At 38.1% G+C, this 24,611-nt stretch overlaps 7 protein-coding genes and 1 non-coding gene across 9 annotated transcripts; 3 read left to right on the forward strand and 5 right to left on the reverse strand.

Moving 5' to 3' along the window:
• The first annotated feature begins 3,950 nt into the window (after nucleotides 1–3,950).
• Nucleotides 3,951–6,346, forward strand: LOC18023103 (polyol transporter 5). Its single transcript, XM_006406496.2, has 4 exons — nucleotides 3,951–4,162; nucleotides 4,284–4,630; nucleotides 5,006–5,305; nucleotides 5,387–6,346. Exons 1-4 carry the CDS (start codon nucleotides 4,006–4,008, stop codon nucleotides 6,170–6,172), a joined length of 1,590 nt encoding a protein of 529 aa, XP_006406559.1. The 5' UTR covers nucleotides 3,951–4,005; the 3' UTR covers nucleotides 6,173–6,346.
• Nucleotides 6,347–6,484: 138 nt separating this feature from the next.
• Nucleotides 6,485–8,965, reverse strand: LOC18023104 (ras-related protein RABG3f). The gene is made up of 7 exons (XM_006406497.2): nucleotides 8,753–8,965; nucleotides 7,997–8,023; nucleotides 7,737–7,836; nucleotides 7,294–7,440; nucleotides 7,115–7,195; nucleotides 6,878–7,023; nucleotides 6,485–6,783 (listed from the first exon to the last, which is right to left on the reverse strand). The coding sequence occupies exons 1-7, from the start codon at nucleotides 8,803–8,805 to the stop codon at nucleotides 6,717–6,719; spliced, it is 621 nt and encodes a 206-aa protein (XP_006406560.1). The 5' UTR covers nucleotides 8,806–8,965; the 3' UTR covers nucleotides 6,485–6,716.
• Nucleotides 8,966–9,068: 103 nt separating this feature from the next.
• Nucleotides 9,069–9,142, forward strand: TRNAT-AGU. Its single transcript has one exon. It is a non-coding gene; the product is annotated as a tRNA-Thr (tRNA).
• Nucleotides 9,143–9,531: 389 nt separating this feature from the next.
• On the forward strand, nucleotides 9,532–12,716 carry LOC18023105 (putative proline-rich receptor-like protein kinase PERK6). Of its 2 annotated transcripts, none has more exons than XM_006406498.2 (7): nucleotides 9,532–10,283; nucleotides 10,617–11,285; nucleotides 11,376–11,446; nucleotides 11,529–11,605; nucleotides 11,752–11,896; nucleotides 12,001–12,162; nucleotides 12,258–12,716. In XM_006406498.2, exons 1-7 carry the CDS (start codon nucleotides 9,602–9,604, stop codon nucleotides 12,546–12,548), a joined length of 2,097 nt encoding a protein of 698 aa, XP_006406561.1. In that variant the 5' UTR covers nucleotides 9,532–9,601; the 3' UTR covers nucleotides 12,549–12,716. The 2 variants fall into 2 exon arrangements, with proteins under 2 accessions (XP_006406561.1, XP_024015002.1); XM_024159234.1 differs by having other exon boundaries at nucleotides 10,692–11,285.
• A 227-nt stretch (nucleotides 12,717–12,943) lies between these two features.
• Nucleotides 12,944–13,906, reverse strand: LOC18023106. The gene has a single exon (XM_006406499.2). The coding sequence runs from the start codon at nucleotides 13,791–13,793 to the stop codon at nucleotides 13,182–13,184; it is 612 nt and encodes a 203-aa protein (XP_006406562.1). The 5' UTR covers nucleotides 13,794–13,906; the 3' UTR covers nucleotides 12,944–13,181.
• Nucleotides 13,907–14,011: 105 nt separating this feature from the next.
• On the reverse strand, nucleotides 14,012–15,773 carry LOC18023734 (pre-mRNA-splicing factor ISY1 homolog). The gene is made up of 2 exons (XM_006406500.2): nucleotides 14,710–15,773; nucleotides 14,012–14,278 (listed from the first exon to the last, which is right to left on the reverse strand). Exon 1 carries the CDS (start codon nucleotides 15,609–15,611, stop codon nucleotides 14,715–14,717), a length of 897 nt encoding a protein of 298 aa, XP_006406563.1. The 5' UTR covers nucleotides 15,612–15,773; the 3' UTR covers nucleotides 14,012–14,278; nucleotides 14,710–14,714.
• A 435-nt stretch (nucleotides 15,774–16,208) lies between these two features.
• Nucleotides 16,209–18,849, reverse strand: LOC18023735 (actin-2). The gene is made up of 5 exons (XM_006406501.2): nucleotides 18,567–18,849; nucleotides 17,905–17,974; nucleotides 17,402–17,795; nucleotides 16,705–17,318; nucleotides 16,209–16,611 (listed from the first exon to the last, which is right to left on the reverse strand). The coding sequence occupies exons 2-5, from the start codon at nucleotides 17,962–17,964 to the stop codon at nucleotides 16,546–16,548; spliced, it is 1,134 nt and encodes a 377-aa protein (XP_006406564.1). The 5' UTR covers nucleotides 17,965–17,974; nucleotides 18,567–18,849; the 3' UTR covers nucleotides 16,209–16,545.
• Nucleotides 18,850–22,014: 3,165 nt separating this feature from the next.
• Nucleotides 22,015–22,900, reverse strand: LOC18023736 (RING-H2 finger protein ATL78). The gene has a single exon (XM_006406503.2). The coding sequence runs from the start codon at nucleotides 22,869–22,871 to the stop codon at nucleotides 22,197–22,199; it is 675 nt and encodes a 224-aa protein (XP_006406566.1). The 5' UTR covers nucleotides 22,872–22,900; the 3' UTR covers nucleotides 22,015–22,196.
• Nucleotides 22,901–24,611: the final 1,711 nt, after the last annotated feature.

A 24,611-nucleotide genomic window follows, 5' to 3' on the forward strand; every position in this document is an offset into this window, starting at 1 on the left:
AGCATAGAAATTCACAAGCACGTGGTGGACTTTTGTACAGTAAATAAGATTATGTGGACTCTCCACACACCGAGCCTTTAAAGACCATGCCTATAGAAGTCTACACTCAAAATCAGTAACCCATATTAACGTAATTCCTAATGAGATCATGATTAGCTAATTTTAATTTATTTTTTCCTTTTTTTTGGCAGCTCATTTTAATTTCTTCTTTCATATATACATGTAGTCATTGCTTGTTGTACGCTGGACATGCATGTAATAATAGCGTCCAATGTTATTGATTCTTTAAAGTACTCTCGTAGTTTTAAACGAATAATTATTGGGTCATGGTCCAACTCAACTGCATATACTGTACGTATATTACTCTTGGAGGTCAACTTTGAAGTCAACGAATTTTGAATAGCGACACTTTCTTATTATTTGTTTATATGTGCTGCATTAAATGATAGATAAGATATATGATATCTATGTGATCGATACTCTACATTAACTGATAACAAAAAAAATGTTATATTCCGTTGTTCCCCTTTCTTTGAGGGGAAAATTCCTAAAAAATACACCAACTTATTTTTCTTTGAACGTTTAATACACAGATTATTTTGGTTGGATGAAATATACACAGATTATATAATAGTTGAACTTTAATACACGATGTTTTGAATTCCGAAAGTTTGACACCGATTCTCTTAACCCCGTTAATCTGTTTAACAGATGGTAATCACACCATTTAGTTTTTAAAAACACCGTCTAAGAATAAAAAAACGTGGGTTTATTAAGAGAAAAAAAGACACTAAATACCCTTTTACTTTTTTCCCCCAAATCGAACTAAAGAACCCTAAAAACCGAAATCGATTTTTCCCCAAATCGAATTACGAATCCTAATCCACATTATCGAAATCCATCCACGAATTCAAAGTCGACGCGATATGATTTAGAGAGAACCGAGAAGAGACGAAGTGCTGCAGTCGTGAAACGAACAGTTCGAGACAATGAGGTAGGAAATCGATTTTTGATGTCGTGTGCGTGTTTTCTGGTTCGATATTGTTATAGGGTTTAGATTGATGCATGGATTTGCTTTGATTTACCCTTTTATCTTCAATGTTGCAGTGACACTTTCAAGGTGAATCTGTACTATGGAGGACTTATGCATTCGCAGCTCCGGGACTTAATTTGGGGGAAAAAAAGTAGAAGGGTATCTAGTGTCTTTTTTCTCTTAATAAACCCACGTTTTTTTTATCCTTAAACGGTGTTTTTAAAAACTAAACGGTGTTAATACCATCTGTTAAACAGATTAACGGGGTTAAGAGAATCGGTGTCAAACTTTCGGAATTCAAAACATCGTGTATTAAAGTTCAACTATTATATAATCTGTGTATATTTCATCCAACCAAAATAATCTGTGTATTAAACGTCCAAAGAAAAATAAGTTGGTGTATTTTTCAGGAATTTTCCCTTCTTTGAGAGATAGCTGTTCTAAAAATGTTTATTTTAGCTATATGATGAATGACAAATATCGTATATAACTATGTGAGATATCAAATAATTCACATTTCACGAACATATATGTATGTAAAATCACATTGGAAATGCGAAAGTGGGAGGTCAAATCATATCATTGAGAGTCCAAATTTCCGAGCTGCACAATGTTATGGTCACCTATGATGGCTGCCTTTTCGGCTAAAACTTGGCCCACTTCACCATTTGCTGTTGTTTCAATTCAATTATCGGATTTTTTCTTTCTTTCTAACATGAATTAAGTTTAGGTAATGCTGAAAATAATTATCCCTTGTTAACAAAACACACACAAACACTAAAACAATAAGTAATATATATATATATATGTATGTATATATTGATACGTACGTTCTTTTTGTTTAGCTAAATCCAAAAAACGTTCGTTGTTCACAAGGGTTATATAAAATTGTTTACGATAACGTGATACATACTATAACTATAAGCATTTGTGAAGGAAAACTCTATCTTGAGGACTGAAGCATAGTATAATAATTGGATAAAATCAAGCTTTTGACTACACATTATTGAAAGTCAACAAACTGATGTCATCCGGAAGAAATCAAATGGCTCTCTTATACTATATTTTGCCTCGAAAGTCTATAGATGCATTTATTTATTTCAGGGATCTTCTTTAAAAGAAACAAAAAATATCAAGAGAAATTCATAATTTCTGTCGACCAAATAAAAAACTCATAATTTCATAAATTCAAGATCACCATTCACCACGCATGATGTATGTCATAAATTACTCGTAAAGTTTAAGAATTAAGAATTTTATTTTTGTCGGACCTACCATACTTTTTAATCCCATGTCGGGAACTGGAGTCGAATCCCATAGCTGAACGGCCTTAACCGCAAACCAAAACGCTCATGGAAATCAAGAATTCGAGTAGATGGGTATCGAACTTTAGTTGTGATAAGTATTTGGTTTTTATTTTGTTGTAGTTAAGACTAAAAGAGTCTACAAGTAGAAGCAAGTTGTTTTTGACAATTGACAGTCTTCACAACAGCGATTGCTTTCGTAAGCCAGCGACTTCTATACTGACTGTTTCTTGCAAGTATCCATAAATATCATATATGAATATTATTTTTGTAGGAATCTTTTAATGTTAATATATTGTTAGAAAGTGATTTATTTACCTCTTATCATCGTCAAGAATCAAGACATGTGGTCTTGGACTGTTATGTGTGTTGACTTTGCTTCTCTGAGGAACCATAGTTAATAACTTACCATATACACCTAATCGTTTTCATTTTCAATTTTCAATGAAATATTTACCATTTAGCAAAAAAAAAAAAACATATAACTTTTTATCAGAAGACTGGAAGTCTTGAAATTCCTTTGTTAGATTAGTCATATTAATTTCAGCTGTGAACAAAATTATTAAGTTATCAGCTCTTCATTTACGTTAGAATCCTCGAATTATTATATATACGTAGTTTATCTTCTGATCTTATTCGTGAAAACATGCACGCGTACGTGGATAGTCATCATTGAAAGCTACGAAAGGATTTTTTTTTTTTGTGGGGCTAAAATCTACGAAAGGATTTGAAAATGTGTTACCATTCATATTTACCTTTGTTGTAGATTTTTAAAACTAATAATCATATTTACCTGCGTTAATGAGTTTCTTTTCGCCCTCATCAACTAAAGTGGAAGTACTCTCATTGTGGTAAGCTCTGTCTCAACCTCACAGCTAGGTCATTATGGAAACGCACGTATGAGATTATATATAAGAAAAAAGGCAACTATTTGTTTTTAAGGAAACTAATTTAGATCATCAAAAAAAAAAATAAAATAGATCGAATCACAGATGCGTTTGTTGGATAAATATTATATCCAATATCATTGATCCGAATCGTAGGGTAAACTTTCGTCCATTGGTGTATATTATCTTATCACATATCATCTCACCCTCAAATAGATATTAATTATCTGGCTGATGAGTGTTTTAAAAATTTCAGACCAGCAGGTTACAGAAGGAAAATAATTTTAAATTGAATTAAATAACACCATTTGAGCTGTCTTATGCGTTAAATCCTGATGATCAAGGCGACAACATCAGTCAACAAGCTCACATGGACAACAAGTAGCCTTTTACGAGATTACCGTTAAACCCTCCAAATTTTTAATTGTGGTCGTCCTTTTCGCATTTTCGGTAGAGTAAATCCAAATAATTTCAACATAAAATTGTGCTACTAGTCTATTAAACAATTACATATAAAAATGAAATTGTGTATCACTAGACATTAGTTGCCGTTCCTCTATTGATTTCTTTGTTTTTGTCTCTAATGAAAGACGCAATGTAAATGATACGCATATCTTTAGCCAGTGTTCCCACTGTCTCGGACGTTTTTGCCCTTTCCACAAGACTCTGAACACACACGTCTATTTAAGACACAAACTCATTACCACAAGTTGTTGTTAGTATACTCTCTCTCTCTCTCTCTCTCTCTCTCTCTCTCTCCATACTCTCTCTCTCTCTCCAAATGACAGGTTTCACGCCGGAAAACCAAGCAGTCATGTCGCCGGCACAGGGAACCAAACATGTGCCGGAGTTAGGTCCGCCGGCGAAACCAAAGAGGAACAAGTATGCATTCGCGTGTGCTATCTTAGCTTCCATGACATCCATCCTCCTTGGTTATGGTCAGTTTTTTCTTTTGGTCAACGCCAAAAAAAAAAAAACTCAATGTATACTTACACACACACATTCATATTACTAAATGAAATTCTAATCAAATGAGCACTTTTGTTTTTTAATTTGTAGATATAGGAGTGATGAGTGGAGCAATGATTTACATCAAGAGAGATTTGAAGATTAGTGATCTTCAGATCGGTATTCTTGCCGGAATCCTCAACATCTACTCGCTTATTGGTTCTTGCGCCGCCGGCAAAACATCCGACTGGATTGGTCGGCGTTACACAATCGTGTTGGCCGGAGCTATATTCTTCGCCGGAGCTCTTCTCATGGGATTCGCACCTAACTACGCTTTCCTCATGTTCGGGAGGTTTGTCGCCGGAATCGGTGTCGGTTATGCCCTCATGATCGCTCCTGTCTACACCGCCGAAGTCTCTCCGGCTTCTTCTCGCGGCTTCCTCACTTCCTTCCCTGAGGTATATATATATATATATTAATCAAACTTAAAATATTACATACTTAGTTGGGCGCTAATATCTAACGTGTAACCAAGAGATTAATTAATTTTCTATATAGTTAACAGTGTTTATATAAAAACTATTATTTTTTTAAAAATATGTTTTTTATTCTAAATAAAAACTATAACTTATAATGTTACTATTGGTTTTTGGGTAACTAGGAAATAGCTGACTTTTCGTTCATCATCTTTAAAACGATTTGGCTAGAATATAGATATTTCGGATAGGTTTGGTGCATGATTTTTAGACGAGAAAGATGAAATTGAAAAAAATAAAGAAAAAAGAGAGAGAGTAATATCTGACGTGGCAGAGCGGTTATGCTGACGTGTACAGGTATTCATCAACGCCGGCATAATGCTCGGATATGTATCGAACCTCGCCTTCTCGAAATTTCCTCTGAAACTGGGATGGAGATTCATGCTCGGAATCGGAGCCGTGCCTTCCGTGATACTCGCGATCGGAGTTCTCGCGATGCCGGAATCTCCACGGTGGCTCGTTATGCAAGGCCGTCTCAGAGAAGCCAAACGAGTCCTCGACAAAACCTCTGATTCACCTTCCGAAGCAGCTCTCCGTCTCGAAGACATCAAAGAAGCCGCCGGAATTCCCGCCGATTGCCACGACGACATCGTTCAGGTAAACACACAAATCTCCTGAAATTTCGAAATCTCGCGAATTTCTCCGTCCCCAATTTTGCCCTAATTTCTCGATTTTCAGGTGTCGAGGAAGAACAGCCATGGCGAAGGAGTTTGGAGAGAGCTTCTAATCCGTCCAACTCCAGCCGTCCGTCGCGTCATGATCGCCGCGATCGGAATCCATTTCTTCCAGCAAGCATCCGGAATCGACGCGGTGGTTCTCTTCTCGCCGCGGATCTTCAAAACCGCCGGACTCAAAACCGATCACCAGCAGCTTCTAGCGACTGTAGCCGTTGGAATCGTGAAGACATCGTTCATACTAGTCGCCACTTTCCTCCTCGACAGAGTCGGAAGACGGCCGTTGCTACTGACCAGCGTCGGAGGAATGGTGCTCTCTCTGGCGACGTTAGGAACCTCTCTGACGATTATAGACCACCAGACGGAGAAGAAAGCGATGTGGGTTTTGGTGTTGAGCATATCGATGGTGATGACTTACGTGGCCACGTTTTCGATCGGAGCTGGACCGATCACTTGGGTTTACAGTTCGGAGATATTCCCGTTGAGGTTGAGATCTCAGGGGTCGAGTTTTGCGGTGGTGGTGAACAGAGTGACGAGCGGTGTGATCTCGATGGGGTTTCTCCCGTTGACGGAAGGGATAACCACCGGAGGAGCGTTTTACTTGTTCTGTGGGATTGCGACGGTGGCTTGGTTTTTCTTCTACACTTTCTTGCCGGAGACGCAAGGGAGGATGCTTGAGGATATGGACGAGCTTTTCAGTGGTTTTAGGTGGAGAGACTCCAAGAGTAAGCCTAAGAACAGGAGCTCGAGTTCGAATCCTGAGGTTGAGATTGGACTAAACAAACAGTGATTCTTTGTTTTATTAGAATTTGGAGGGGAATGTGGCATACAAAAGTTGTAGAAAATCTGATCAGATATGTGTAATTTGAACGAAAATAAGTTCTTATTTTACAGAATGAAAAAAAAAAAAGGAAATCAATGGACTTGACTATCTATGAATATGATCTATCTATCCCTGTTTGCTTATCCTTTGTGTTCATGTTCTATGGAATCATGCAAAAAAAAAAAATGATTATGATTAAGTTAGCTAACTTTTGACTTAACTTTCATAACTGCAGTATGAAGATCAACTTGCGATTTCTCTGACTTTTGGTTAACGAAAAACCAAACGAAACAAAACGATACATTACAACGTTTCGAAACCCGACAATTTTTGTTTTCTCTGGCTGAGTTTCCGATAACACCATAGAAAATGTAAAGATCTTAAGTTGCAAAATAACGTAAAATCCCGCAAATAGTTACTAAACAATTCAAATTTGTTTTTAAAAGAACAAATTTACAACATAGAGGTAATGGAAGAAGAGACCAAAAGCATTCTTCTGTGAGATAATTCTTCAGCATTCACAACCAGAAGATCTCTGCTGATTGCTTGTCCCGACATCGATTGTGTCTGGCAAGTATCTAAAGAAAAATAAATAAAAAGACAAAGAGAATGTTGAGACCAAACCCGTGATTTAAAAAAGATGTAAGGATTGAGAAATGTTTTGAAACTTACAGCTCTTCCTCTTCTCCGCTCTTCAACGCATTCTTGGCAATGCATTGGAAAGCTTCCTCCACATTGGTGCCTTCTTTAGCAGAGGTCTCAAAGTAGGGAATGTTTCCCTTTGAAGCACACCATGCTTTAGCCTTTTTCTCCGAAACCTGTGATGAAGTCAAGTTGTGTTTTGGAACATTAATGTTACAGCTTGAAAAAAGTTCATGAAAGATGGAAATTAAGGTAAGCACGTCATACCACTCGGCTGTTTCCACCATCCACGTCAACCTTATTTCCGATAAGAACAAATGGAAAATTCTCTGGATCCGATGGACTCGCCTGTGAGAGAGATATATTACACTTGCGTGACTGATTTGCCTGCAGTGAAATTCTACCTATCTATTGGGGCTGAGAGGAAAGAGGCTTGAATATGTTACCTGGATCAGAAATTCTTCCCTCCAGTTGTTCAGACTGTCAAATGATTTCACGGAGTTGACATCATATACAAGGACACAGCAATCAGCACCTCGGTAAAAAGCTACACCAAGACTCTGAAACCTTTCCTGTCCAGCTGTATCCCATATCTGTAATAAACACATTGACATAAAGACAGGAACAAGTGAGCTTTGTTCTCCTGATCAAGCAAGGAAGGCAGTTCACACCAAAGCTAAAAGTTTGGTGATAGTTATCAAGGAAAGTTTTGGTGATAGTTAAGAACATATTCGAATGAAGCATTGTTTATTAGTTAATTCTAAGCTAACACCTTCCTCTCATAGCCAACAACTCTCCTTTGAAAACAACCCCAGCACCATTGTACTAAGCACATGCAGCTTACTTCAAAGAATTCTAAGTAATTTACTGATAAAGCACTAGTAAGAACCTGTAAAGTGAAAAGTCGATCTTCAAACTGTACTTCCTTGGTCAAGAAGTCCGCTCCAATGGTCGCTTTGTACTGGTTGCTGAACTTTTTATTAACATATCTGAATTTATCGTGTTAACCAAAACAAAAGTGCGAACTCATCTAACTCCGAAAAGATCTAGCTAAATCATATAACGAGACCAAAGAATCTAATTTTCCATATCTAGAAAACTACTATGTTATACTTCTTTTCTTACTCCATTCAAATAAAACTAGGATACTGATTCATCAAAGAGGTTTTCCCCACCCTGCAAAATCACAAGTAAGAGACGTCCAAATTAGTTCACTATAATAAAAATAGCAACAGAACATCCAGGATAGACAACAATTTCATTACACAGACACAAAATTGAGTCTAAAACGAGAATTTAGAGACAATTCTCCCTCATTCGTGAATACCAGGATCCTCCTAAAGTTTTCTCACTTGTAACATAACCAACATAATCGTGAATGTTAAGAACAAAATCAGTATTTCATAATTTCCCCTCAAATCAAATGCAGTCAAGAACATGCAAAATTGTAAAGGCAAACCTCGGATCATAAGTTTATAACTACATGATGATGAAGAACCAACAAGTAAAAATCAATCTACACACTAAAATCGTGGTAAAGGAAACTTAGCAGAGATCAACACAATTGTTTTCAATTTAGCAAAGAAACAAACAGCCTAGCAAAGTTCTAATATCTTGATCAACCAAAAAAAAAAGCAACCTTTAATTAAATCACACCTAACGCCAGATCAATTACGAGTAATTGATTAAATTAAATAAAAAAGAACCAAATTCAGCAGCAAAGAAATCAGCTAAACTAAGAGATCAACAAATCATATCAGTATCTAAACCGCAGGAAACGAATCAGACCAAATCGTGCCTAAGACTCAAAACCCAAACAACAAAACTGCTCATCGGAAAAAACCAGTATAATCACATAAAAAGCAAATAAAAACATAAAAATTAACAGAGTTGCAGAAACCTTACCCGCTATCGCCGAGGATGATGACTTTGAGGAGGGTACGTCTACGGGAAGGCATCGGAATCGGAGAGAGAAGGAACGGTAAACGGATCTTCTAAAAGAGAGCCCGAAGATTCTACGATCTCTGGTAATTTGTGGAAGAAAGGTGTTTTTTTACTTTGGTTTCTCTCTGTGCCCTGAAGAGTCTAAGCTGTTCCTGATCTGTCTTGTAATTTCTTAGGCGACTAGTCTTTTGTCTTTATATTAAAAGAGAATAATGCTGTTTTTCCTTTAACCATAATTTATTTAACTTATATTTTATGTGGATTTAAATAATTAGTAGCTCTCGTAGCTCAGTTGGTTAGAGCACCCGTTTAGTAAGCGGGAGGTCTTGAGTTCGACTCTCAACGAGAGCAATTCATATGTATATTTTTTTTTGCGTTTTACCTTGTGACATTATCATTTTGTTTCCTATGTTAACTTTTTCATTATTGTTATGTTTTCTCTTTCACGTGTAATTTGTTTTTATGTGTTCTTTGTTTGGTAAACCAATCATTTTATTTTTATCAAACACATCGAGTTCTTGACTGTAAATTTTTTTTTTGTTTTTCAAATTTAGTTGAAGGTATATAATTTGCATGGCTGTATTAATACCCAAATATAGACCCTACAAAAGAAGAAATCAGCAATCCAGAAAAAAGAAAAAAAAAAAAATTGAAAGCACTCATAAAAATAGAATTTAAAACACACAAAGAGCTTTTGTGTTTCTCTTTGTTCATCTCTCCCTCTTTCTCTCTCTCTCTCTTAAGAAAATCTTAAGGAGAGAGCTTTCTGATAAACAAAAGAAGAAAAAAAAGAAACACCAAATAGATATTATGGCGGAGGGGCAATCCCCGGAGAATTCACCGCCGTCACCTACACCTCCTTCTCCTCCCTCCTCCGACAACAACAACAACAACAACAATCAACAACAATCTCCTCCGTCTCCTTCCTCCTCCTCAACCTCTCCTTCATCTTCACCACCAGCTCCTCCTCCACCGGAGAATTCCTCCGATGGTTCCTCCTCCTCTCCTCCACCGCCTTCTTCAGGCTCACAATCTCCACCATCGCCACCACAAGGAAACAACAACAACAACAATGGTGGCAACAATGACAACAACAACAATGGTAATAACAACAATGATGGCAACAATGGTAATAACAACAATGGCAATAACAACAATGGGAACAACAATGACAATAACAACAACAATGGAGATAATAACAACAAAAGCAATGGGGGAGGAAATAACAATCGTTCGCCTCCGCCTCCTTCAAGAAACTCCGACCGTAACTCTCCTCCTCCACCAAGATCTCTGGCTCCGCCTAGATCAAGCGGTGGTGGCTCGAACTCCTCACGTAACGATGCACAGAACACGGCTGCTATCATAGGAATTGCTGCTGGTGCTGGATTGTTGTTTCTTGTTATGATATTGTTCTGCGTCTGTTGTTGTCGCAAGAAGAAAAAGAAGCATCAAATGCCTGACTATGCAAGCAATGGTTACGCCACGAGCAAAGGTAAAACATATATGGTCAATATCAAGTCACCAACCAACCAAACCCATGAAACCTAGCCCTAAGCCTAACTCCATTTCTGTTTTAGAACTATTCCTTGAGCACCAAGCTATTTTTATTTAATAACCTAACTCATTAAATTACCTTGAAACCACATTTCAAAGTTTTGAAATTTCATAATATTTTGAACTATGTTATAATTCTTGAAAATTAGTTTCTCGGCTGAGGTTTGTTTTCTGAATATTTCGATTTATTCTGGAAAAACCATTCAACTGTGTTTTCTTGTTACCCAAGAAACAAGGTTAAACAAAGTCTCTGTTTTTTTTTTATCCTTAGGTGATCAATACCAACAACAACAACATTACAATAACCAAAGCGATCACGTAATGAACCTGTCTAATCAATATCCAGGATCAAACGGTAACAACAACTGGATGAGCTCACCGCCTCCACCTCCACCCGGAAGCTGGCAACCATCGCCACCACCACCACCACCGCCAGTTTCCGGCGGTATAAACAACGGAAACAGCAGCGATATGAGCTCAAACTACTCAGGTCCACATGGTCCGTCTCTACCACCACCTCACCCTTCAGTGGCTCTAGGTTTCAACAAGAGCACATTCACCTACGACGAGCTAGCTGCAGCAACTCAAGGCTTCTCTCAAGCAAGACTCTTAGGGCAAGGCGGGTTTGGGTATGTTTACAAAGGAATACTTCCTAATGGGAAAGAGATCGCTGTGAAGAGTCTTAAAGCGGGAAGCGGACAAGGAGAGCGTGAGTTTCAGGCCGAGGTTGAGATCATTAGTCGAGTTCATCATCGGTTTCTTGTGTCTCTTGTTGGATATTGTATTGCAGGAGGGCAGAGGATGTTGGTTTATGAGTTCTTACCTAATGATACACTTGAGTTCCATCTCCATGGTAAAAGTGGTAATGTTCTTGATTGGCCTACAAGGCTCAGGATTGCTTTGGGATCAGCTAAGGGACTTGCTTACTTACATGAAGATTGTAAGTCAGAACCTAACATATTATTGGGAACCTCGAGAGGTTTAATTAGAGATGTGATCAAACTTTGTTTTCTTGACTTTGTGGACTTAGGTCATCCGAAAATCATTCATAGAGACATTAAAGCTTCAAACATTCTTCTTGATGAATCCTTTGAAGCCAAGGTATGCTTATGATTTCGAATTATAACGCTTTCAGATTCTTTGATTGTTCTTTCTTTATAACTGGACTGGCTCAAATCTGCAGGTTGCAGATTTCGGGTTAGCGAAGCTATCTCAAGACAACGTTACACATGTGTCCACTCGTATCATGGGAACTTTCGGGTAATAAAGATACGCGATAAAAACTGTTCTTGCAAACTTTAGTAGCTCTTGCTTCCATTTCAAGAACAAACACTCATGATTTTTAATGTCATACAAGAATCGTTTTCTCTAATCAAGAATCTCAGAAAATCTGAATCAAATGACAGGTACTTGGCTCCAGAGTATGCGTCGAGCGGGAAACTTACAGACAGATCAGATGTTTTCTCTTTTGGAGTGATGCTTCTAGAGCTTATTACTGGACGTCGACCTGTTGATCTCACTGGTGAAATGGAAGACAGTCTAGTCGATTGGGTCAGTACCATATCTACATATAAATCATCACACAATGACTCATTTGTTGTAATCTTTGTGGCCTAATGATCTATACAATTAACTTCTGTTACTTTCTTACACAGGCAAGACCCTTATGCTTGAACGCAGCTCAAGACGGAGATTACAGTGAACTAGTTGATCCAAGGCTCGAGAACCAGTACGAGCCTCATGAGATGGCACGAATGGTGGCATGTGCTGCAGCAGCCGTGAGACACTCAGCTAGACGCAGGCCTAAGATGAGCCAGGCAAGTTTTGCTACTAAACATAACCACTCTTTGATAACACCTACTTTACACACACGCAGGAAAGGATTAACATTGTGGTCCAATGTTTTTAACAGATTGTTCGAGCTCTGGAGGGAGATGCGTCGCTAGATGATCTAAACGAAGGAGCAAAACCGGGGCAGAGCTCATTCCTCGGGAGAGGATCGAGCTCAGACTATGACTCGAGCACTTACAGTGCTGATATGAGGAAGTTCAGGAAAGTGGCGTTGGATAGCCACGAGTACGGTGCAAGCAGTGAGTATGGGAACACGAGTGAGTACGGGCTTGACCCTTCTTCCTCGAGCAGCGAGGAGATTCGTAGAGGAGGAGCTACCAACAACAAAACAACTCATAGCCGAGAGCTTTGATTTAGCTGTTAGATTCAAACAATCAACCTTGCTGTGTTTTTGTGTTTTGTTTCCCTTTCGAAATTTTTTTAAAACTCTTTTTCTTTTCTTTTGTGTCAGATTCTGACCGCTGGATATGTGTTTATGTCTGTGTGTTTATTTTTGTGAAGAAAAAATTCAAACTTTTGATTGTGATTGATTATTAATGTTAAATGTCTCTACTAATGTTGAAATTGTTAATTTTTATCTTGCTTTAAAAATCTTTTGTAACTTGAGGTTCTAGAAGTGAGACATGAGATGAACAAGGCCATTCCAGGTTGAATCAAATGTTAAAGGTTCCACCTTTTTGTGATCCCTCCTATTAGATTGAAGATACGAAACGCAAGGATCTTTCTGACCAAATCGTTGTAATTCGGAACAAATCAGATTGAATCAAAGTTTAAAGTTTCCAACTTTTTATGATCCCACATTTCTACAACATCATCTTCTTTTTTTTTTAATTCCTAAGCTGAAAACATTTCATGATCCCTTTTAATTTCTACATCATCTTCTTATGATCCTTCTAAGCAGAAGAGTGAAAACTAATGAACGATAAGAAGCAGAAGGGTTTTTGCAGTAGAATTAACGAAATTGCCACTCTAGGACTAGGAGATCTCAGAAACAGAGGATGACGACGGAGAAGGAGATCATGAAAGTGTAAAGAAGGATCAAGAATCCGAAATATAGAGCCCATTTTCTCTTAAACTTGACGAAGTAACTCTCAGGTGGCTCCTGATACGGAACATCCAGATCCCAAGCAGCAGCGGAGGCGGAGACCTCGTCTTCTCCGCCGCCACCATCGCCGCCGCTTAGGAAATCCCCGGCGGAGATGCGTGACTTGATGAAAAGAAGCTTGTGGGTGGCGAGGCCGAGAGTGAGCTTGTGGCAGTGTCGCTGGTACTTGAAGTTGTTGATGACACGGAGGGTTTGAGCAACGGAGACGTAGAAGAAGAGGTGGGAGAAGGAGAGGAGTAAGATTGGTGCCCAGCAATGGCGGCAGTGGAGACGGCCTGAGGGTTGGGAGAGAGAGAAGAAGACGATTGCGAGGAAGATGAAGAAGAGCTGGAAAAGCTTTTGGAGCTTCTTCTTCTGGTGGTCGATGGCTCGTTTTTTCTCCAGGGTTTTCTCGAAGTGGAGCTTGATTATGGTGTTTAGGGCTTGGAGAGCGGTTTCTTTGGGGATGGAGGGTTGGTTATGGTGGCGGATTTCGTCGTCGTAGTCCGCCATTGGAGGACCAAGAAGAGAGAGAGAGAAAATGGTGAGTTTGCGTTATCAAGAGAGAGAGAGAGAGAGAGAAATGGTTTGGGGATTGTGTGTGTGTGTGAGAATTGAGAACATGTGGGTGTGGTTCGTATCTCTAGACAAATGTATCATTCATCATCATAACGGTCTTTTTAAGAATTTTGTCTGATCAATAAATGGAGTTTTGGTAATAAAATCACAAGTTTCTTTGAGGACGACTCTTGATCTAAGGGATTGAAGAAAATACAGAAGATCAAAAATGATCATGAGAATATAAAGAAAACATAGCTTCATAGATTGGAACTTTAGACAAAAAAAAAGTTCTCGACAATTCACAAATTGGCCCCTAACAACTTTTAGCTTATCGGCTCCCAAGCTCTGCTGGTCAGGCCCGGCTCTGGTTGTCCCCTCTCTTCTTTAGATTGAGCACAGTGTTTGTCATCAAAACGGCACATTTGATTAGATTTAGCCTGATAGGTATAAAGATTTTATCAGTCACACAAATAAATCAAGAACAACATAGTAGAAAGATTTTATCAGTCACTCAGATTCATCAAGAACAATATAGTAGAAAAGATCCATTGCAGGCAAAGTTCTGTATTTTGGCCATTGAAATAATGCTTGTCGATAATCTAACTTCCATCGATGAAGGGTACTAATACCATTCTCAATACTGAGTCAATTACTCAACTTATCAGGAAAAATGTTTACCTAATGTCAAGTCATGGTTTCTAAGCTCATGTCTGTATAATAAAATCTATCAAATTTAACAAACTCTATAAAAGACAACATTCTAGGATGTAAATATAGTGAATATCATCAGAGCAAGTTTTCAGAACAAATTATCGAATTCTTCAATGAGACTACAAGGAAACAAAAGCTATGTAAACAAAAAAGTTACCTTTTTTATCTCTGGATATTGAGCATGGCTTTAGCCTCCGTCTGCTGCTCAACCAAATCCTCACTAGCATACTCTCTAAGCAGATCCATCTTCTTCTTCTCTAAAACCATCTTCTCTATCTCCTTCTCGTCAGGCAATGGAACGTGCACCACAAACTCCCTTTCCTTCTCCTCCTCTCTCTCCCTTTCAATCCTCTCCTCCTCCACCACATCCTCTTCCTCCTCGAACAACACCTCCTTCGCAGCCGCAGCTCCTACGCTCACAACCTCCGTCGCTCCTTTCCTCGCTTCCTTCCTAACCTCATCCAATCTCCGCCACTCATCAACCGCTCTCTTCCTCATCTCTCCTTCCGCATTCTTCTCCAATCTCTCCAATATCCCATCTTCGTCGTCTCTATACCCGTAATAGCTAGCATCTATCCTTTTGTATATATCGTACCTTGTTCTCCGCTTCCTCAGCTCCGGTGGTTTCTCGAATAGCTCTCTAACTCCTGGAAGCTTCTTAGCAGCACCGAAATACCGATACCCAGGACCACGACCGCTAGGGTTCGGTACCTCGACGATGTTCCCGTCGAGATCCGTCATCTTCGGCGCGTGTTTCCAGTAATTCGGACCGCCTAGCTCCGAGATCCGCCGCTCCCAATGATATCTCTCCCTGAGAAGCTTGTTAACCTCGTCGTTCAGATCGCGAAGCCGGTGCTCGCCTAGTCCTTCGTTCTGAATCTCGCCCACTTTGCGACCGATCTCTCGAAGGATTTGCTGCCTCCATTTGTCCGCCTCCGCCAGATCGCGACACTCCGACGCAAGGTAAGGTCGACGCGCCTTGGGCGGCTTCTTCTCCGACTCTTTCATGGTGACGAACCTGTTGAGCATCGACTGCGCTTTCTCCTCATTACGCGCCATCTTGGATCTTCGAAACTACTGCTACACGAGAAATTTCCCAAAAGAAACGAGAACTAACAAGGAATCGACTCTTCTCTAGCTTCTTTTTGCTTAAACCCTAATTTGCAGGACTCTCTGAGGGAGGAGAGACGCAAAATGTGCTAGGATTGGGGTTAATTGGATTTCGAGCACTATTGTTTCCTCAGTTATACATACGTTACTAATTTGTAATAAATTGTTTTTTTTTTCTTTTACGTCCTCCATTTTAATGCTATGGCCCAATTTACCAGTCTCTTTATGCTATTTACAAGGCCCAAGTTTTATAACGAGTTAACCGAATGTAGTATAAAGCACAATTTGAAATTTCCTGAACTTCATTACACTCCAAATCATGTATTAGAGAGTAATAGCAAAGAGATGCAGCACCTCGGACTAGTTTTGGTGGTTAAACTTAAAACAGTAGAATTTGACGGTCACGATATCAGTGTAACTAAAATGGTGCGAGATCATAATCACAATTATGTTTTCTTTGTGTGTGAATGGAAAACATGTAACGCCTCAATGATTTAGACTCCTGATGGAAGTTGCAACGCAACACTTAGCCAAATCAATAAAATCTTGTCTCATACAATACTTATATTAACAATGCAAAGAGTATCAAAGGTTCTTCTTCCGAGTTTTGAAAGAAATTATAGAATAATAAGGAATAAAGAGGCATCAATTCGATCACTCGAGCTACAAAAACAATGGACTAAAACGCCAAACGAAAGCGGTTTTTTTTTGGAACGCAGACGTAAGTAAAACCCAGAGAGTTTGTCACACACAAGTGCACAGAAACGAAAACAAAAAAAAAGGAAATGAAACAAACAAATGGAGAAGCAAATAGGAAAAAAAAAAAAAAAAGAAACTTTGATCCCATTCATAAAACCCAGCTTTTAGCCTTTTTCTTGAGAGCTTAGAAGCATTTTCTGTGAACAATCCCTGGACCTGCCTCGTCATACTCAGCCTTGGAGATCCACATCTAATATGACAAACAAACATATAAATTATCAGCCTTTGATTTAAATTTGCAAACTTTTGGGAAATCGAGAAAAATCCAATCAATTTTTTTTACCTGCTGGAATGTGCTGAGAGAAGCAAGAATGGAACCACCGATCCAGACACTGTATTTCCTCTCAGGTGGTGCAACGACCTTAATCTTCATGCTGCTTGGTGCAAGTGCTGTGATCTCTTTGCTCATACGGTCCGCAATACCAGAGAACATGGTGGTTCCACCACTGAGCACGATGTTACCGTACAAGTCCTTCCTGATATCCACGTCACACTTCATGATTGAGTTATAGGTCGTCTCGTGGATTCCAGCAGCTTCCATTCCCACAAACGATGGCTGGAACAAGACTTCTGGGCACCTGAATCTCTCAGCTCCGATCGTGATCACTTGTCCGTCGGGTAATTCATAGTTCTTCTCGATGGAGGAGCTGGTCTTGGAAGTCTCCATCTCCTGCTCGTAGTCCACAGCAACAAAGGAAAGCTTCTCCTTGATGTCTCTTACAATTTCCCGCTCTGCTGTTGTGGTGAACATGTAACCTCTCTCGGTAAGGATCTTCATGAGGTAATCAGTGAGGTCACGACCAGCAAGGTCCAGACGGAGGATGGCATGTGGAAGAGAGAAACCCTCGTAGATTGGCACAGTGTGAGACACACCATCACCAGAATCCAGCACGATACCTGCTCATGGGAGAGAATCAACACTCAGTTTCAAAATGAATATAAACAGAGAAAAAAACAAGAAAGGCCTAAAATGTACTAACCGGTTGTACGACCACTGGCGTACAGGGAGAGAACAGCTTGGATGGCGACATACATGGCGGGAGAGTTGAAGGTTTCGAACATGATTTGGGTCATCTTCTCTCTGTTGGCCTTTGGGTTAAGAGGAGCCTCGGTAAGAAGAACAGGGTGCTCTTCAGGAGCGATACGGAGCTCATTGTAGAAAGTGTGATGCCAGATCTTTTCCATATCATCCCAGTTGCTCACAACACCATGCTCAATTGGGTATTTCAAGGTGAGAATACCTCTTTTGGATTGTGCTTCGTCACCAACATATGCATCCTTCTGGTTCATCCCAACCATCACACCATGATGTCTTGGCCTACCAACAACACTCGGGAAAACTGCCCTTGGAGCATCATCTCCGGCGAAACCAGCCTGTACACAGAAATTTATGAAGCCAATTGTATCATCAACACACTGTAGGTTGTAAGCAAAAGAGAGAACATCCACAGATCTGAAACAAAAGTAGAGAGACTAAACTAACCTTCACCATTCCAGTACCATTGTCACAGACGATGGGTTGAATATCATCAGCCTCAGCCATTTTTTATAAGCTGCAAAACGTAAAGAGATGGAATCGAAAGTAAACATCTTAACTAATCAGAAGTAGATTTCTATTAATCAAACAACTTCAATACATACAAGAACTGAGCGAAGTTCATAAGAAACTACAATCCCTTATCCATCGGAGAAACAAACAAAAGAGTAAACGATTCAAGTCAACAAGAACAAATACTTTCCAGTGGTATCCCTCAATCGAACATATTTCATTCTAAAACTTCATCTACCTCCTTAAGAGTTCGGATTTCAATCTAACCTTGAGAGCTCAGATTTCAATGGACATTTACAAACCATTTCCAGATATGAAATCAAAGAAAAAAAACTGCAAAACGCAAGAATAACAGTAGTCTGATTATGGATCTATCCCTATTCAGATTCAGATCAAGATCAAAGACAAAATTCCGGTCGCTTATCGAGCTAAAGATGATCGGTCAACTGAAATCGATTCTCGGTAGATCAAAAAGATTATTGATAGTTCACAGATCCGAGTTTCCACAAATTCCAGATTTCTACTTAGATTCAAAAAACAACATCTGATCCAACATCTAAAGTAGATCCAGAAAGTTTATCTTTGGTTTTTTTTACCTTGAACGAGAAAGATCGAAGAGCGGAAGAAGAAGAAGAAGATGAGATCGAAGAAGAAGATGAGATCGAAGAAGAAAAAAGGAACCGAGATGATTCCGGTCTCTTTCTCTCTCTTTTCTTCTCGCTTTTTGTTCTTCTTTCTCTCTCTTCTCGCCGGAGATAACAAAAACGGCCGATGAAACTGAGGACAACGAGACAATTCAAAGGGGAGAAATATGTTGAATTTATATAGGCGGGTTATCTGTTCAACTTTCTTTTCGGCCTTTCAAAAAAGAAATTAAAAAATTATCGACAGAGACGAATCATTTCGACCACAGGAAAAGATAACGTGACCTGGCTGTCAGACAGCCTTTTCCCTCGTGTTAACTGTTTAATTTCCCTTTTTTAATTAATTAATGATCTCAGCCGTTGGATTTAATCAGATTGTTTTGCTGAGATGGCTTGACTGTGATCGGCTCGGCGTAAAATGACAGCTTCATTTTCTTTTTTTTTCTTTATTTTCGGATTTTTGTTTTTCTTTTAGTGTTAACTTAACCGAGTCAATTCAGGCAACGATGGTCGTGGTTGGCTTGTTCTATTAGATTTCATAAAAATTCAACGTAATTAATTCATTTTCTATTAGAGTCGAATCGTATTTAATTTTTTAAATGTGGAATAGTAAGATCAGAGCGTGAAAGAAAGTGACTTTCATGATGTGTTAGGGATAAATATAAAATAAAATATATATAATAATTCATCGTATTCACGATCAATGTATTAAATAGTGCCTACTAGCTAGCTACATGGACATCCGAAGTCGTCAAAACGATTGTGAATTAATTTTATATGCTTGCTGACACACAAATATTAGTTGTATAATTTGTAATGTTACCATATATGTTTGTAAGTATTGTTGAGTTGAGATACCAATACATGACTGAGACATTTTCTTGTGCCATGTACCTCTAAAGGTCAAACATCTCTTATATAATGATAACCTATATATATATATATGAACTATATCTCGATATATTAGAGATAATAAGTCCTTTTTCTGAATTTAAAACATTAATTTCTAAAAAATTTACTGGTCGACCTAGTCACTTATGTCGTAGACGGTAGAACTATATATTATTAGCTTTTCTATTCTTAAAATAGATTTTACCATATGCAATACAAACTATGTTAGATTACGGATTTGAGTTATAGAATGTGGACACGCATGTATTATGTTTTTTTTAACACTGTGTAATCTGATTTTATGTATTCGATACTTGTATCACAAACTGAATTAATGAATGATAGTTAGATCAAACCATCCTCATGTTCGACAAACTAACCTTCATCCTCAGAAACTTTCTATCTTCGTTGAGAGATGAAAACTAAAAAGTCAACTTTTTGTGATTCACGTGAATCGCACGTGCCGAATACAATCGAATCAGGCGAGAGAGAGAAAGTTGGAAAAAAGAATGTGGGAAGCTTGAGCTAGCACCTACGAAAACGTTGTGTCCATCATTACGAAACTACTTCTGATTTTCGTTGCTACTATTATGATTACATTTAATTCCCACTCTTTATTTTATGAGGCAGGCCATGTTCATGTTTTTATATAATAATATAGTTACATATATATGGCAGGCCACGTTCATGTTTTTGTTTTGGAGAAAAGTCAATTAAGGTTAGTTTTCTGGATTTAGAATGTAAATAATGGTTTGCTTGATCCTAGAGATCTAGCTTTTTCTCCCTTTCAACTTTACTAGTAGTGGCACACCACAATCCACCCATAAAGATTTCTTGCTTTTTTTGTAATATCGATTATTCGATTTATTACCTATAAATTCATTTGGGTTATTAAACCCTACATGCATGAAAATTCACTGGAAAATATAATATTACTTTATCAAGAAAACATACTTAAAAAAAAAGAAAAAGAAAACATACTTATATATATGTTTACATGTAGATTTTTGACTATGAAGTTCCAGATTCTAGTTATCTATTGATAGATTTTTTTTCTTTGATATTATATTTTTATTCAAATTTTTACACAATACACAGACTTTTTGTATATTTAATAGATAAACTAATAACCGATCCTTTTTATTTAATTTGAGTTATGATGTACTTTTACAAAATGAATGACATAGTTGCATTATTAAAGTTAGTGAATTATTATTGTTGACACAAAAAAGTAAGTGAATTATCACACGGTTCAAAACCTGACAATAGATCAAGACCTAACCATTTGGGCTAACCATTTGAATATCGACAAATGACAATGGACTTTATACGGCAGCTCACGGGGTGATGTGATGATTGTGGAAAATCAACTCCGGAGCAATGATTATTGTATTTTTGAGGCAAATTTTTTATCTGTTGGGCCTTTTGAATAGGCCCAAAATGATCTGACCCGAAACGTCTACCGGTCCAATCCGCCCCAGACTACTGAAAAATATTGGCGCCAACGAAGAGGTGGTGATCCTCAGAGCTGCAATTCGATCTTCTTGAAGAAGGGAGGTAAGTTTTTGTTTTAATTTCCCACTGCTGCTATGCCAAATTCCTGAAATTTCATTTAATCTTGTATGAATTTCTATATAAAAAATATATATTTAGTTGAATTTAAGTTGGAATTTTGGAAAGCACGGGCCTTTCGGGCAGGTTCGGATACAGTATGGTTGGGTTAGTTTACCTTTTCATCTTCCAAGGTTGTCTATTTAAGGGGCGTTATGAAGTATAAACTCAACATTTTGGGACTACTGTTTCATTTGCTGCTCTCTCAGTGGTTTTTCAGTGTTAAATGATTGGTTTTTTTTGGCTCTTAATGGTCCAGATTCTGCGTCCTCAATTTGGTAAAACAGATTTTAATATTTGACAGCACCAACTGCGGTTGTTAATTTATCGTACCATTTACTTTATATGATTAGTACAATATTAAAAACCACCCATTTTGTTATCATCTGATTTGACTCTATGGTGGTTTTCATGCTCAGATCCCATTTTACTTTATTATGCCGTTTGTTCTAGGTGTAACATATATCTTTCTCAATCATCTATGGCTTGTTCTCATTTTGGTGGATTATATCAAAAGCCTGTTTCTCTTGTGGGGTCTTGAGAGTATTCTTTGAGGCTTATTTTGCCACGTTTTTAATTCTGTCTGAGCATCATCACAGCCTACTCACTACACTAAAAGTTCGATAACGAAACAAGAGAAAGGTCTTCTTTTTTTTTTCTGGAGGGCTAGATTATTTATTTTTGGGCACTAATCACTATTCAACAAGTAGTTATTGGCATAATACTTTTTTTCTAATGATCTGGGAATTTCTTAAAGCATAGAGATTTAAGGAACCATTAGTTAACTCGTTTGTTTTTAAGTGTTTTGCCTTTGCAGCTTCCTTATCTTTGGTTTTGAGTTGTTTATGATTTCATTCACTCACGTGAGTCTAAGATCCTCTATTGGCATGTCATTTTGTGGAATATATGTACACTTTCAGGCGTTAAAGAGTGAAGAAAGCAACATGTCATAATGTTTAAAGCTTTACAATTATAACTTTGTTTTGAATATTGAGCTACATATAAACAGCGATCTCGACTAATTCTACATAGACATAAGGTTTTGAAAACATAACTGCACCTAAGCCTAGTTGACTGTGTTCAGAAGCCGTGTATCAATCTCTCCGGTCCTAGTGGTGCTATATGCATGCTAATCCTGTCCTGTGGTGGTTGATTTGGTGACGAGGTCGTCTCACTGCAGCCAGCTATCTTCTGGCAAGTCTGAATGAGACAGTGCCTGCAGGTGGGACAAGATGAGTGTGAACTTAGCCATTTGTCTATACACCGGACATGGAATCCATGGTGGCACTTTGGCAGAAGCTTGACTCTCTCTCCGGATACAAACTCCGAGAGACATATGGCACAGTCCGTATCTAGGCCAGGCAGCTTCGGCTCTGTAGAGTAACTTACCGTCTGGAAACTCTTCAAGGCTTTTCGTTTGACTCCTGTGTTGGCCAAGCGAACTGCGAGCTCTTCACTAGCTTCGGATGATAGTATATTGGAGTATCTCAACACACATCTTATGACAGAATGCAGTCCAAGTGAACAAACTAGTGCACATAAGAGGACCGACAGGACCATGACAACATTTGCATCAAAGCTCATGTGATGTGCATAGGAGTGTGATGCTTCATGAGCGTCTGAAAGTGGCGGCGATGCCGTGGTAGGTGGTTGATAAGCTGTATGAAGTAGTAGCCTTCTTGAGTGAAAATTTCCAAGAACATCTTGGAAGAGCTTAGTTGGTTTGATAGTGGGAGCAGAAGTTGCAGTCGACATGATAAAACCTTGTTTGAAGAGGTTGATGGATAGATGATCGAGGTTTTGGTTGCTGATTCTATATATAGAGACAAAGGTAAAGGCTTCATCTACTTTCTGATATTTAATGGTAAATAGTTTTTTAATCGAATTTTCTGAAATATGGTTGGTGGAATATGCTGGGGAAATTATCAGGGTCCTTTATATAATAGTCTGTATCTTACATGGATTCTCCACTGAATTTGTATACTCTTAGTGTGCTTTCTTTTTGAAAATGGGCCCTTCATACCATTTACTGCAATTGTAGTGCCATGTGGCAGTAAATTTAGCAAATCAAATCCCCAAGAATTGCTTACAGGGACCCATGAGCTTTTAGCTTGAGTAGCCATTAACTTTCCCTTATCTTTGAGATTGCATTCAGATATACATCTCTTGTGTCTTGGCTCATGTCACTGGCCTCTCTCTGTTCTGTCTTAGTATATCTTACGCCAAAAATATTGTTTGATGAAGACTAAGTTATGCAGTGACATCCATCTATACTGATTAACTTCGATTTAGATCTAAGTTATGCAGTGACTTCCATCTATACTGATTAACTTCACACATGTATCATTATTATGATTTTCTTGGTGCATATGTTGAAGGAAGTTGAATTTAAAGACACTAGATCCAAGTGATGCATTAAATAGGGGTGGAATTTTATGTATTTTGATGTTGCAAAAAGCATGGGAGATCTATTGTTTTTCAGCAGTCTCACTCTGAACATTACATAAAGCCTATGTGAAAATGATTGGTCTTTTCTTTAATTTGTGCCACTAGGTTCCATATAGCTGGTAAGAACAGATAGTGCTCTGTTTTTTTTATCCCTTCCTGGAAAGTGATTAACTTTGCCTTTATTGCTTTATGTATCTTAGAATACCATGTGATACTCGTGCATCCTTTGGTTGACATTCTTGATTTGGTAGTCTTCCTACTACGTGATTATTAAAGTGAAGGAAAAAAAAAAAGAGCAGCAAGATGTGAAATAGTTTTAAGTTTGGATCATCAGGTAAGTTATATTATTTTACTGTATCTTTCTAAATGACTCGAGAGAAATGTAACTGTCTAGGTTCATTTTTATTGATGTTCTAATGATCCAATTTAATACAGAGCTTGTGGCTCTTTTAATTCTTTGTCTAGGTTCATTTATTGATGTTCAATCTCTGTCTTGTCTTTGGTGCGACCTATTCATTACATTTTGATCCCATTTCTCAGTGATGGTCATTTGGTGAACTTTCTCAGTAGGATATTTATCAATATTTCCTACTAATCTTTCATTTTTCTTGATTATGTAGAGAACTTCAATTTGTGCTTGGATGAATTGGCGCCGCAACCTTTTTGTGTTCAACGTTTTGCCTCTACAATGGTATGTAGACAAACTTTTTCCATTTTAGTTTGCATGATTCTGAATGTTCTGAACCTCTAATATCCATTATACTCCAGAAATTTGAGACATGAATTTTTGTTATTGATCAGAGTTCTTATGATACCAATAGATATAGTGTTCTTCCCCAGACCAAAAGAACACTATATTAGTCAAACACTATATACATTGAGGGCACCAGGAATCAGTTTCTCGTTAGTTGTTTAATTAGATGGTTAATTTTATAATGTTTTTTTGTTATTAGCCAGCCTCAATTGCTTTTGTAGTTGTATTAACAGGTAGTTAACTGCAACGGTTGACCAGTATAAAGTCCTTAGTTAACATCTAAGTCCAACATA

The sequence above is a fragment of the Eutrema salsugineum genome, unplaced genomic scaffold, assembly GCF_000478725.1.
Source record: "Eutrema salsugineum unplaced genomic scaffold, Eutsalg1_0 scaffold_13, whole genome shotgun sequence".
Lineage (NCBI taxonomy): Eukaryota > Viridiplantae > Streptophyta > Magnoliopsida > Brassicales > Brassicaceae > Eutrema > Eutrema salsugineum.